The following is a 15,685-nucleotide window of genomic DNA, read 5'->3' on the forward strand; positions in this document are numbered from 1 at the left end:
TGAAATGTGAATTTTTCAGATTGGAATTAAACCAGAAGTATAACATTGTAACCTTCTGTTTTCATTTAAATTAAATCATTTTATATCCTAAGAATTTCCAAAGGGCAGTACAAACTTTTAAGGAACACCATTATTATTGACTACACAGTTATCCATAATAGATATCTATAATAATTTATTTGGCGGCAGTCAGGTTGCTTTCACACTTTTTCCAGTATAAATAATGATGTACTGACTATCTTTCTGTGTGTATTTTTTTTAGTATGTTGGATTATTGTACTTTTGATGCATTCCTAAAAGGAGAATCACTGGCTCAAAGGGTCAGCTTTATAAAGCTTTTGACATTAATTTCAACATGTCAATCCATTTTATTTTAGTAAAGTTGAGTAGATGGCTACTTTTTGTGCTTTATGTAACTCTGTTTCATTTCTTTTTAGGTTTGAGGCAGCTAAGAAGGAGGTCATGCTGTAGATAAAAAGCTTGAAGAGAAGCAGGAAGATGAAGCCATCCTGGAAAAGAAATGGCCTTTCCTTGGGGTTCCTTTGACAGTCAAGGAAACTTTGCAGCTAAAAGGTATTGTTCTTTGTATTTTCTTTCCTTAGACACATGGTTTGGACTCACAAATGCCATATATTTCCTGGACTTATAAACTGAAAAGGAGATTTGATTTCCATCAAAGTGGAAAACTAAACTTCTTCATCAGTTTTGAAATGAGGGAAATTGTTCTGCAAATTCCATTGGAATGAGAGATAATAATGACCATCATCTGTATAGCATATGAGGGGCTATGCTCAGTGTCCGTTAATCCTCAAAGCAGACTATAAGAACTGTAAGAATAGTATTATCTCATTTTTCACATAAATAAATTGAGACTCATGAACCCAAAGTAGCTAGACAAAAGCCAAGCTGTAACTCTGATAAAAACCTGTGTTCTCTCTATAATGCAATTCTTATTTAATAACTTCTGGTTAACCTCAAAAGTAAATGAAAATCCAAAATGTTTGGAAATTAAACAACATACTTCTAAATAACTGATGAGTCAATAAAAAAATTCAAAAGGGAACTTTTTAACTGAAGGGAAACAAAAGAACAATATAACAAAACTTATGGGATGCAGCTAAAGAAGTACTTAGAGGGAAATTTATATCTTCAGATGAGTATAATTGAAGAAAAGATTTAGAATCAATAATCTAAGTTTACACCTTAGCAAACTTGGAAAATGTGGGCAAACTAAACTTAAACCAAGTAGAAGGCAAGGAGACAATAAAGATTAAAGTGGAAATCAGTGAAATAGAAAACACTAAAACAATAGATAAAATCAATGAAACCAAAAGTTTGTTTGAAAATATTAATGAAATTTTCAAATTTTTATCTACATAAAACAAAAATCAATAAAATCAAGAATGGAAAAGGTGGCATGAGTACAGTTTTTAATCATATTAAAGAGATTATAAATTAATAATATGAGGAAGTTCATGTAAACAAATTATATAATGTAAGTGAAGGGGAAAGATTCCTAGAGAGACAGAAAAAGACAAAAGTGACTCAAGAAAAAAGGAAAATGTGAATAGACATATGGCAAGTAAAAAGATTGAATCAGTACTTAAAAATCCCCCCACAAAGAAAAACCCAGGCCTAGATGACTTCACTAGCAAATTCTATCACATTTTTAATGATGACATAATACAAATTTTTTTAAAAACTCTTCTAGAAAATTAAGAAGAAGGGAACAAAAAAAGAAATCTGTAAACCAATATCCCTCATGAATGTAGGTGTAAAAATCTTCAACAAAATATTTTTTAAATGAAGCCAGGAACATCTAAATAGGATTATATATTTTGACCCAGTGGAATTTATCAAAGGAATGTAAGTTTTGTTTTGTAACAGTGAAAATACTAGAATTATTCGACCAGTTCAACATGGTCACAAAGTACAAACACATTAAAGTTGATTTTAAAAGTAGAGTAAATAAGGAAGTTGGAGGATTATCCTAAACCTGTAATCTTTTCTTCTCTGATAAGTGAGAGGGAGCATAGTAGAATTTAAAGAAAAAAGACTTGGAGTCACATGGACTTATAATTTAATTCTGGCTCTCCATTTTCTTGTCTGTGTGACCTTGAATCCACTTTTTAAAAAAATTTGAACTTCGTATGTGAGAGTGACATCATCAAGATGGCAAAGTAGGAGTTTTCTACTCTCATCTTCCCATAGGACTTCAATTTTGGCAGTCACAGAGAGATGAGAGTACCTTTGTGGGAGTCAGGGAGTCCAGCAGATAAGTTCCAATGCACCTTTGGAGCAAAATATTCTTGGACACATTAAAGAGGTAAGATGAACAGTTTCACTTTGCCCCCATCACCCTTCCTCTAACACAGCAAGGGTCAATGACAAGATAGTTTCCTGCAGCCTGTGATTTCTCCAACAAGGAACTGAGAGCATGTGAAGCAGTGCATGACTTCTTCAGTCATGTGTGTTGCTGTCTAAAAGGCCCACCCAGGGGCTTCCTTGGTGGCACAGTGGTTGAGAATCTGCCTGCCAATGCAGGGGACACGGATTCGAGCCCTGGTCTGGGAAGATCCCACATGCCGTGGAGCAACTAAACCCATGCACCACACCTACTGAGCCTGCGCGTCTGGAGCCTGTGCTCCACAACAAGAGAGGCCACAACAGTGAGAGGCCCGTGCACTGTGATGAAGAGTGGCCCCCACTCACTGCAACTAGAGAAAGCCCTCACACAGAAACGAATACCCAACACGGCAAAAATAAATAAATAAAGTCATCAGCCTGGGGCAAAAATAAAAAAAAAAGGCCCACCCAGATTCTTTCTTTCTTGCCTCACCCAGATTATCAACGTAATCAGCAAGGTGGAAGGACTGGATGAGACTGGGAACATAGTAGCCAGGGCTTAGAACATCAAAGGATTGCTATTAACTGCTTCTAAGTTCTTTCTACCAAACCATACACAGAATCCATCAGGAAGCCTGACCTTAAGCTACTGAGGATGCCTCACATGCAGTTCTCTCCCAACTGGCCCATGGGAACACCCAACATTCTTCACACTTCATCCATGCTCCTCCCACACCCATATGGCCAGCTCTCAGTGCACACTTCTACATAAAGTGATCGTGAGACATTGGAAATGGTTAGCAAGCAAATGCTAAAAGCAGGCCTGACTGCAGGATTGGAAAAATTCTCATAAAATTGAACATTTCAGGGTGCTGCACTAAAGAAGACAAATGGGAGGTTGTCAAAACCCAGCCTGGCTTTGTGGGATTGAGAGAAAACATATAATTTTAAGAATTCCCCCCAAGAAGAAATAAGATGTGTACAGTTGGCACATTGTAGAAAACGTCTGAGAAAGCCTCAGAATCCCAAGCTAGACTGGCAGGTGAAGGTATCTATCTCTTGAAGCTAGTCAGTAAGGAGTGGAGGAGGTGATTGCTTTTGAAAATGCAAAGACAGTACCATAAGACTTCAAGGAACATGAAAATTCAAGGAAATATGACACCATCAAAGAACAAATAATTTTTCAGTAAATAGACCCCAAAGAAATGAAGTTCTATGGATTGCCTGACAAATAATTCAAAATAATTGTACTACAAGGGAACACAGGTAGGCAATTTAACAAAATTGAGGAAACAGTACATGAACAAAATAAGAGTTGCAACAGAGAGATGGAAATCATACAGAAAAACCAAAACGAAATTCTAGATCTGAAAGATACATTGAATGAAATGAAAAATGCAATAGATGACATCAACAGCAGACTCAATCAAACAAAAGAAAGAAGGAGTGAACTTGCAGATGTGTCATTTGAAATTATACAGTCAGAGGAAAAAAAGAAGAATGAAGAAAGCCTGCATGAATTATGAGACTCCATTAAGTAAACAGTATTCTTATTATAGAAGTACTACAAGGAAAAGAATGTGAGAGAAAGGGACAGAAAGATTATTTAAAGATGTAATGGTTGAAAAATTCACAAATCTGCGGAGAGATATGGACATCCAGGTACATGAAGCTCATAGTTTTCTACAGAGATACAACCCAAAGAGGACTTCTACTGAGACACTTTATTTAAAAATTATCAAAAGTAAAAAACAAACAAAGAGAGAATTTTGAAAGCAGCAAGAGAACAAACAAACAAACAAAAACAAACCTCATCTCAACAGGGGAACTTCCATGGGGTTATCATCAGATTTTTCAGCAGAAACTTTACAGGTCATGAGAAAGTGGGATGATAAATACAAAGTGCTGAAAGAATAAAAAAACTGTCGATCTCTTGCCAACTACTTTACCCTGAAAAACTGTCCTTCAGAAATGAAGGAGAGATAAAGTCTTTTCCAGACAAAAACTGAGGGAAGTCAGGACCACTAGACCTGCCTTACAAGAATGCTAAAAAGAGTTCTTGAAGCTCAAATGAAAGGATCCTGATTGGTAACATGAAAATATAAAACTCACTGGTAAATGTAAGCGTAATTAAAATCAGAATTCTTTAATACAGTAATGTGGTGTTTAAATCACTTACCTGTAGTACAAAGGTTAAAAGACAAATATTTTAAACATAATTATAGCTACAATAATTTGGATTTTTTATTGTACAATGGATACACATATAAAAATATATAAATCATGACATCAAAAATGTAAAATGTTGGGGGGGGGAAAGGATAGAGTTTTTTAATGCCATCAAAGTTAATTGTTATCAGATTAAAATAGACTTATAAGATGTTTTATGTAAGCCTTATGGTAACCACAAAGCGAAAGCCAATTGTAGGTCGATAAAAGAAAGAAATCTAAGCTTACCACTGTGGCAGATCACTAACTCACAAAGGAAGAGAGAAGAAAAAGAAAAAGGAAAGTAAAAAACAGCTAGAAAACAATTAACAGATTAGAAATAGTAAGTCTTCACCTATCAATAATTACTTTAAATGTAAATGGATTAAATTCTCCAATCAACAGACATAGAGTGTAACACATGTAGAGCACTGTTTAACAACACATGTAAAAATATGCTTGTAAAAATGCCTTGCTTGCTATGTTAAGAAAAGAGTTATTTTCAGGGGGTAGATGTGATGGAAATTCTGTAATGTATATAAAGAAGTGTTTAAGAACATTTCTGGAAAATATATACAGAGTGGAAAAAATATACAGAGTGGCTGAATGAATAAAAATACAAAACTCAACCATATGTTGCCTACAAGAAACTCACTTCAGCCTTAAGGAGGCAAAAAGATTCTAAGTGAAGGGATGGAAAAAATGTTCTGTGTAAATAAAAACCAAAAGTGCAGGATTATTTATACTTAGACAAAAATACTTTATTTCAACAAGTGTAACAAAAGACAAAGAAGGTCATTTTATAATGATAAAGAAGTCATTTTATTAAGAGGATATAATAGTTATTAAAATACATGCCCCACCATCACATCACTTAAATATATGAATCAAATATTAACCAATCTGAAAGATGAAATAGTCAGCAAGCACTAATAGTAGGGGCTTTAACACCACAATTTCACAAATGGGTAGGTCATCCAATCAGAAAATTAATAAAGGATTTGAACTAATGCTACACCAAGTGTACCTAACAGACATATACAGAACAAGCAAGCAATAGTAGAATACACATTTTTCTCAACTGCACAGTGAACATTCTCCAGGAGAGATAAATTGTTAGGTCACAAAACAAGTCTTGGAAAACTTAAAGATATTGAAATAATATAAAGTACCTTTTACTAATAATGGTATGAAACTAGAAACCAATAGTGGAGGAAAGCTGGAGAATTTACAAATATGTGAATATTAAACAATACACTCCTAAGCAACCAATGGGTCTTTAAATAATCAAAAGGAAAACCAGAAAAAATATATTGTGACAAATGAAATTGGAACATATCAAAACTTATGGGAAACACAAAAAGTCATTGTTGAGGCAAGTTTATAGTAATAAATGCCTGCTAAGAAAAAAGAAGGATCTCAAATGAACAACCTAACTTTAAGCCTCATGGAAGTAGAACAAGAACAATAAACTAAGCCCAAGGTTAGCAAAAGGAAGAAAATAGCAAATATCAGAGCATCAATAAATAAAGACTCAAAAATAACAGACAAGATCAAGGATAGCAAAAGTCAGGTTTTTTTATAAAGATAACACATTAAAAAAGATTTCTAGGTTTTTTTTTAAACTTTGGGTTTATTTATTTATTTATTTATTTATTTATTTATGGCTGTGTTGGGTCTTCGTTTTTGTGCAAGGGCTTTCTCTAGTTGTGGCAAGTGGGGGCCACTCTTCATCGCGGTGCGTGGGCCTCTCATTATTGCAGTGTCTCTTGTTGCAGAGCACAGGCTCCAGATGCACAGGCTCAGTAATTGTGGCTCACGGGCCTAGTTGCTCCGTGGCATGTGGGATCTTCCCAGACCAGGGTTTGAACCCGCGTCCCCTGCACTGGCAGGCAGATTCTCAACCACTGCGCCACCAGGGAAGCCCCCTAGGTATTTTAAAAAATAAAAATCCTTAGCTAGACTAAAAGAAAAGAGAAAATCAAATAAATTCAGAAATGAATGAGAAGACATTATAACTGATAACACAGAAATGCAAAGGGTCATAAGAGACTAGTATGAACAATTATATGCCAATGAATTGCATAACCAAGAAGAAATGAAAAATTCCTATAAAGATACAATCCTGAATCATGAAGAAATAGAAAATGTGAATAGACCTAGAACTAGTAGAGAAGTTCAATCAATAATCATAAAATTCCCCAACACAGAAGTGTTGAGGGATAGATAACTTCCCTGGTTATTTCTATGTGATATTTAAAGACAAATAACACCAATATTTCTCAAATTCTTCCAAAAAATTGAAGAGGAGGGAACACTTAAAAAACACATTTTATGAGGACAGTGTTAACCTGATTTTTAAAAAAATCCAGACAAAGAAAATACAAGAAAATAAAATTACAGACCAATATCTCTTATGAATATAGATACAAAAATCCTCAACAAAATACTATCAAATACAACTCAATAGTACTTTAAGTGGATCATGCACCATGATAAAAAGGGATTTATCCCTGGGATACAAGGATGGTTCAATGTAACATTGTTTTATGCAAAACAATAAACAGGATATACCACATTAACAGAATGAAAATAAAAATCATATTATCATTTTAATAAATGCAGAAAAAATTGAGAAAATTCCACATCCTTGTATGATAAAAAACTCTCAAGAAACTAAATGTAGAAGAAATGTTCCTCAACAGACTAAAGGCCATGTATCATAATATTATATTTAACTGGTTAAAGCTAAAGGCTTTCCTCTTAGATCAGCACCAAGAAAATGATGCCTAATCTCAAGATAGTACTGAAAACCTATGTAGAGCAATTAGACATGACAAAGAAGTAAATAGCATCCAAATCAGAAGAGAAGAGGTAAAATTGTCTTAGTTTGCAGATATCATGGTCTTATATGTAGAAGATGATAAAAATTCAACAAAATTGCTGTAAGAACTAATAAATAAATTCAATTAAGTTACAGGTACAACATCAGTATTAAAAAAATCAGTTGTGTTTCTGTATATTATCAACAAACTATCTGAAAGAGAGTTTGAGAAAACAATCACATTTTCAATTGCATCAAAAATAATAAAATAATTAGGATTAAATGTAACCAGGGAGGTGAATGAAATGTAAACTGAAAACTGTGACATTGAACCTAACTAAAAAAGACACAAATTAATGAGAGTTTATCTCATGTACTTGGATTAGAAGAATTAATATTGTTATAATGATCATACTACCCAAAGTGATCTACAGATTCAATGGAATCACTGTCTAGATTCCAATGACATTTTTTCACAGAAATAGAAGAAACAATCCTAAATTTTGTATGAAACCAGAAAAGGCACTGTATAGCTAAAGTACTTTTGAGACTAAAAAAAAAAGCTGAGACATGACACTTCCTGACTTCAAACTATATTACAAACTATTGTAATCAAAACAGTATGATACTGGTATAAAACAGGTTCATGGACCAATGGAACAGAATCAAAAGCCCAGAAATGAACCCATGCAACTAAACTCTGAGAAGGGTGTCAAGAACACACAATAGGGAAAGGTTAGTTTTTTTCATTAAATTGTGTTGGGAAAACTGTATATCCACAAGTAAAAGAGTGAAACGGGATCCCTGTCTGACACAACTCATAAAATTTAACTTGAAATGGATTAAAGACCAAAAGCTCCTTCACATTGGTCTTGGCAATTATTTTATAAATACAATACCAAAACACAGGCAATAAGAGCAAAAATAAAGTGGGACTACTTCAAACTAAAAAGCTGCTGCACAGCAAAGGAAAAAAATAAAAGAAAATAATAAGGATCAATCTAGAGGATGGCTGGAAATATTTGTAAACTGTACATCTGATAAAGGGTTAATATCTAAAATATATAAGGAATTCATACAACTTAATAGCAAAAAACAAATAATCCAATTTTTTAAATGGTCAAATGACCTGAATAGACATTTTTCCAAAGAAGACATATAAATGACCAACAGGTTCATGAAAAAGTTTTCAACATCACTAATCATCAGGGAAATGAAAATTAATGCCATAATGAGAAATCACCTCACACGTGTTAGGATGGCTATTATTGATAACAGAGTATTAAGAAGTGTTGGGAAGGATTTGGAGAAAATGGAACCCTTGTACAGTATTGAAGGGAATGCAAATTGGTACAACCATTATGGAAAATAGTATGGCGCTTCCTTAAAATTTAAAGGTAGAACTATGATATGATCCAGTATTTCCACATCTGGGTATATCTGAATGAAACAAAATCAGTATCTTGAAGAGATATCTGCATTCCCATGTTCATTGCAGCATTATTCACAGTAGCCAAGATAGGAAATAACCTAAATGTCTGTGGATAGTTTAATGGATAAATAATGTATGATATATACACACACAGACATAATGGAATATTGTTCATACATTAAAAAGAAGGCAGTCTTGCCATTCGTGACAACATAGATGAACCTTGAGGGCATTAGGCTAAGTTAAGTAAAGCAGACAGAGAAAGCCAAACTCCTAGAAACAGAGAGTGGAATGTTGGTTGCCAGGAGGTGGGGGTGGGGAAAAATTGTCAAAGTCTACAAGTTGAATAAGTACTGAGAATGTAACTTACATTATGGTGACTTTAGTTAATAATAATATATTGTTTACTTGAAATTTGCTTAGAGAGTAGATCATAAGAATTCTTACAAAAAAGGCAATGTATACACTAATTATCTTGATGTAGTAAATATTTCACAATATATTCATATATTGAATCATTATGTTGGATGATTTAAATATATACAATTTTACTTGTGAAGTATACTTCAGAAAAGGTGAACAATCTTCTTAATGTGGAAATAATTTCAAATTAATACAAAAATTGAAAGAATAACACCAATAATTCTAATATATCCATTATCTAGATTAATCAATTGTAGATATTTTTCCACATTTGTTTAATTTCTCTGTTCCCTTTTCATGGCCTTGCATTTTCCTCCCCTATCCCCTCTCTTCCACTCTTTCTCTCTCTCTCTTTGTCTTTTTCTCCCTCCTTCCTTCTCTCTCACTCTCTCTTGTTTACCCCTAAATAATTCAGCAGTGTGTTTCTTAAGAACAAGAACTCATTTTTACATAAGCACATTATAGTTGTAAAATTCTGTAAATTTAACATTAAAATGATACTATTATCTAATTGACAGTCAATATTCTAATTTCATTAATTGTTGCAATAATATCCTTCATAGATATCTTTTTCCCGTCAATGATCCTATCTATGATCACATATTGAAATAATTCTAAATCTCTTTTGTGTTCTTTAATTTGAGGCAGTTTCTCATTCCTTCTCTGTCTTTCATGATATTAACATTTTTGAAGAATACCAGCCGTTTCTTTTGTAGAATGTTCCTAGTTTGGATTTGTCCATATTTTCTTTATGATTAGATTAAGTTCATGCATTTTGTTGAAATTTTGCAGGTGAGAGGAATCATTTCTTTTTTTAATTGAAATATATTTGATATATAACATTGTGTAAATTTAAGTTGTACAACATGATAATTTGACACATTTATATACTATGATACGATTGCCATTGTAGCAAGAATTAGCACCTCTATCACATTACAAGTTACCGTTTCTTTTTAGATGTTGGAATAATTAAGTTCTAAGTCTCTTAGCAAGTTTGATGATTATAACACAATATTGTTGTCTATATTCACTACACTTTCTATCAGATATCTAGGACTTATTACTTGTAAGTTTGTACCATTAAGCAACATCTGTCCTATCACCCACCCAATCCCCTGGTAACCACCAATTTATTCTCTATTTCTATGAGTCTGGCTTTTTGAGATTGATTCTACATATGAGTGATGCCATATAGTATTTGTTTTTCTCTGATTTATCTCACTTAGCATAATGTCCTCAAGGTCTGAACATATTGTTGCAAATGACAGGGTGTCTTTCTTTCTCACGGTTGAATAATATCCGAGTGTGTGTATCTATAACTATAGCTATATCTATAGCTATATCATCATATCTTCTTTATCCATTCATCATTGATGAGTTCTAGTTTCCATATTTTGGCTATTGTGAATAATGCTACAGTAAACATGAGAGTGAATATATCTATTTGATAACCTGTTTTTATTTCCTTAGGGTTATATATCCAGAAATGGAATTGCTGGATCATAGGTAGAACTATTTTTAATTTTTTGAGGAAACTCCATACTCTTTTCCACGTATCTGAGCCAATTTATACTCCCACCAACAGTGAACAAGGGTTCACCTATTTCCACACCCTGGCCAACAATTGTTATCTCCCATCTTCCTGATGACAGCCATTCTAACAGGTGTGAGGTGATATTATATTGTGGCTTTGATTTGCATTTTCCTGATGATTAGTGATGTTGAGCATGTTTTAATAGACCTGTTGGCCATTTGGATATCTTCTTTGGAAAAAATGTTGATTTAGTTCTTCTGCCCATTTTAAATTGTTTGGTTTTTGTTACTGAGTTGTATGAGTTCTTTATATATTTTGGATATTAGCCCCTTATCCAATATATGGTTTGCAAAAATTTCTCCCATCTGTAGGGTCCCTTTCCTTTTAGTAATTCTTTATTTTCCAGTGCAGAAACTGTTACGTTTGATATAGTCCCTGTTATTGATTTTTGCTTTTGTTTTTTATGCTTTTGGTGTCATAGTCCAAAAATCATTGCAAGACCAACGTCAAGGATCTTCTTCCCCACTTTTTCTTCTAGGAATTTTATGATATTTGTCTTATGTTTAAGTCTTTGATTCACTGCAAGTTAACTTATGTTGTTGGTGTAAGAGAAGTTTCCAATTTCACTTTTCTGATGTTTTTAAACAGTTTTCCCAATACCATTTGTTGAAGAGACTATCCTTTCCCTATTGGGTGTTCTTGGGCCTTTGTCAAATATTTGTTGACCATATATGCAGGGGTTTAATTATGGGTTGTCAATTCCATCATTGGTCTATATGTCTCTCTTTATGCCAGTACCATACTGTTTTTATTATTACAACTTTACAGTGTAGTTTGAAATCAGGAATTGTGATGTCTTTTGCTTTGTTATTTCTTCTCAGGATTATGTTGTCTATTCAGGTCCTTTTGAGGTCCCATACAAATATTACTATTGTTTTTTCTATTTCTGTCAAGAATGCTAAGGGAATTTGCATATGAATTGTACTGAATTTATAGATGGCTTGGCTTTGTATGAACATTTTAACAGTATTTATTCTTTCAATCCATGCACATGGGATGTCTTTCTGTTTGATTGTCATCTATTTCTTTCAACAAAATCTTAGTTTTTGTTGGACAGATCTTTTACTTCCATGGTTAAATTTGTTCTGAGGTATTTTATTGCTTGATGCTATTGTGAATGGGAAAGTATTTTATTGTTCCTTTCAGAAAGTTCATTATTCATGCAGAGAAATGCAACAGGTTTTTGTATGTTGATTTTATATCCTGCAATTTTACTGAAAGTGTTGAGAAGTTCTAACAGATTTTTTCATTTAATCTTTGGGATTTTCTATATATAAAATCCTATCATCTGCAAGTAGTGACAATCTTGTTTCTTCTTTTTTGATTTTGAAGCCTTTTATTTTTTGCCTTCTGTAATTACTTGCTTTAGCTATCACTTCCACTACTACATTGAATAAGAGTGGTGAGAGTGAGCATCCTTGTTTTGACCTTATCCTAGAGGAAAAGCTTCAACTTTTTCACCATTAAGTATAATGTTAACTATGTTTGTCATATTTGTCCTTTATTAGGTTGAGGGATGTTCCTTCTATCCAATCTGTTGACTTTTTTTTTTTAATCACGAATTGATGTTCTTTGTCAAATGATTTTTCTGCATCTGTTTCAATGGTCATGTGATTTTTATCTTTCATTTTATTAATGGCATGTATTACATTTATTGATTTGTTTATGTTGAATTATCCCTGTATCCAAGGGATAAATTCCACTTGGTCATTGTGTATAATACTTTCAATTTCAACATAATACTTGAATTTGGTTTGCTTATTTTGCATCTATATTCACAAGGAATATTGGTCACTAGTTTTCTTTTCTTGTACTATCCTTATTTGGCTTTGGTGACAGGGTAATGCTGACCTCGTAGAAAGAGTTTAGAAGTATTTCCTCCTCTTCAATTTTTTGCAAGAGTTTGAGAAGGATTTGCATTAATTCTACATTACATGTTTTGTAGAATTAGCCAATGAAGCTGTGTTGTCCTATGGCTTTTCTGTGTTGGGGGGATTTTCATTATGAATTCAGTCTCTACTCATTATTCATCTGCATAGATTTCTTATCTTATCCTGATTCAGTCTTGGTAGGTTGTGTGTCTCCAGGAATTTATCCCATTTCTTCTATCTAATCTGCTGGCATATAATTGTTAATAGTAGTCTTGTATGATGCTATATGGTTCTGTGGTATCAGTTTTAAACTCTATTCTTTCATTTAAATTTTATTTGAATTCTCTTTTTCTTAGTCTACCTAAAATTTTGTCCTTTGTTTATCCCTTTCAAAACCAGCTCTTAACTTTGTTGATTAATTCTGTTGTTTTTATGGTCTCTATTTCATTTATTTATGCTTTTATATTTAATATTTCCTTCTCTCTGCTAACTTTGAGTTAATTCCTTTTTTTTTCCTTGAGGTTTAAAATTAAGTTGATTATTTGAGATCATTCTTTATTTGTAATATATGCTTTGATTGCTATAAACATTCCTCTCAGAACTGCTTTGGCAACATATCCTAGGATTTGATATGTTGTATTTCCATTTTTATTTTATTTTTTTGGAGTATAATTGCTTTACAATGTTGTGTTAGTTTCTGCTGTACACTAAAGTGCATCAGCTATAAGTATACATATGTGCCCCTCCTCTTGGACCGCCCCCACACCCTCATCCCACCCATCTAAGTCATCACAGAGCAGCAAGCTGAGTTCCCTGTGCTGTGCAGCAGGTTCCCAATAGCTATCTATATTACACATGGTAGTGTATTTATGTCAAACCTAATCTCCCACTTCATCCCACTCTCCCTTCCCACCTCATGTCCACACATTCATTCTCTACGTCTGCGTTTCTATCCTTACCCTGTAAATATGTTCATCTGTACCATTTTTCTAGATTCCACATATATGCATTAATATATGATATTTGTTTTCTCCTTCTGACATACTTCACTCTGTATGACAGACTCTAGGTCCATCCACATCTCTACAAATGACCCAATTACATTTCTTTTCATGGCTGAGTAATATTCCATTATATATAGGTACCACACCTTCTTTACCCATTCATGTGTCGAAGAACATTTATGTGGTTTGCATGTCCTGGCTTTCGTAAATAGTGCTGCAATAAACATTGGGGTACATGTGTCTTTTTGAATTATGGTTTTCTCAGGGTATATGCCCAGGAGTGGGACTGCTGGGTCATATGGTAGTTCTATTTTTAGGTTTTTAAGGGACCTCCATACTGTTCTCCACAGTGGCTCTATCAATTTACATTGCCATCAAAAGTGCAAGAGGGTACCCTTTTCTCCAAACCCTCTCCAGCATTTATTGTTTTGTAGATTTTTTGATGATGGCCACTTTGACCAGTGGGAGGTGATACCTCATTGTGGGGTTTTTTTAATTAATAAATTAATTTTTAATTTTAAAAAAATTTTTAAAAAATAAAAAAAAGAAGCTGAGTCTCCTGTGCATCGACTTCAACAAGAACCTGAACGGGGACGTGACCTTTCTGCCATTCACGTGCGAGGAGCTGGCTGTGTGCGGGCCCCACGGGGTGGTCGAGAGGCGTCCATGTGCCCTGCCCCCGGGAGGGCATTCTTCTCCTGAAGCACTCAGAGTGTTTGGGTCCGAAGGTTCTGGATCCTTCCTACAGGAAGATGGCGGTCTGTCTACCGAGATTCTGACCCGAAGAAGGTTGTCCCTTGAGACCCCGCCCTGCCCCTGCTCTCTGTGATGTTTCTTTATCTTTTTTTAAACATCTTTATTGAAGTATAATTGCTTTACAATGGTGTGTTAGTTTCTGCTTTACAACAAAGTGAATCAGTTATACATATACATATGTTCCCATTTCTCTTCCCTCTTGCATCACCCTCCCTCCCACCCTCCCCATCCCACCCCTCTAGGTGGTCACAAAGCACCAAGTTGATCTCCCTGTGCTATGCGGCTGCTTCCCACTAGCTATCTATTTTACATTTGGTAGTGTATATATGCCCATGGCACTCTCTCACCCTGTCACATCTCACCCCTCCCCCTCCCCGTATCCTCAAGTCCATTCTCTAGTAGGTCTGTGTCTTTATTCCCGTCTTGCCACTAGGTACTTCATGGCCTTTTTTTCCCCCTTAGATTCCATATATATGTGTTAGCATACTGTATTTGTTTTTCTCTTTCTGACTTACTTCACTCTGTATGACAGACTCTAACTCCATCCACCTCATTACAAATACCTCCATTTCATTTCTTTTTATGGCTGAGTAATATTCCATTGTATATATGTGCCACATCTTCGTTATCCATTCATCTGATGATGGACACTTAGGTTGCTTCCATGTCCTGGCTATTGTAAATAGAGATGCAATGAACATTTTGGTACATGACTCTTTTTGAACTATGGTTTTCTCATGGTATATGCCAAGTAGTGGGATTGCTGGGTCGTATGGTATTTCTACTTGTAGTTTTTTAAGGAACCTCCATACTGTTCTCCATAGTGGCTGTATCAATTTACATTCCCACCAACAGTGCAAGAGTGTTCCCTTTTCTCCAAACCCTCTCCAGCATTTATTGTTTCCAGATTTTTTGATGATGGCCATTCTGACCGGTGTGAGATGATATCTCATTTTAGTTTTGATTTGCATTTCTCTAATGATTAATGATGTTGAGCATTCTTTCATGTGTCTGTTGGCAATCTGTATACCTTCTTTGCAGAAATGTCTATTTAGGTCTTCTGCCCATTTTTGGATTGGGTTGTTCGTTTTTTTGTTATTCAGCTGCATGAGCTGCTTGTAAATCTTGGAGATTCATCCTTTGTCAGTTGCTTCATTTGCAAATATTTTCTCCCATTCTGAGGGTTGTATTTTGGTCTTGTTTATGGTTTCCTTTGCTGTGCAA

General features: G+C 34.2%; 1 protein-coding gene across 1 annotated transcript in view; it reads left to right on the forward strand.

Annotated features, from left to right (window-relative positions):
* Positions 1-15,685, forward strand: part of FAAH2 (fatty acid amide hydrolase 2) — a gene marked incomplete at its 5' end in the record, with an annotated part of 79,676 nt that overhangs the window by 40,548 nt on the left and 23,443 nt on the right. Inside the window, 2 exon segments of the mRNA XM_082445677.1 lie at positions 438-457; positions 460-585. Of these exon segments, the coding sequence (XP_082301803.1) occupies positions 438-457; positions 460-585 (146 nt within the window).

This window comes from Balaenoptera physalus (genome assembly GCF_965194825.1).
Source record: "Balaenoptera physalus genome assembly, chromosome: X".
NCBI lineage: Eukaryota > Metazoa > Chordata > Mammalia > Artiodactyla > Balaenopteridae > Balaenoptera > Balaenoptera physalus.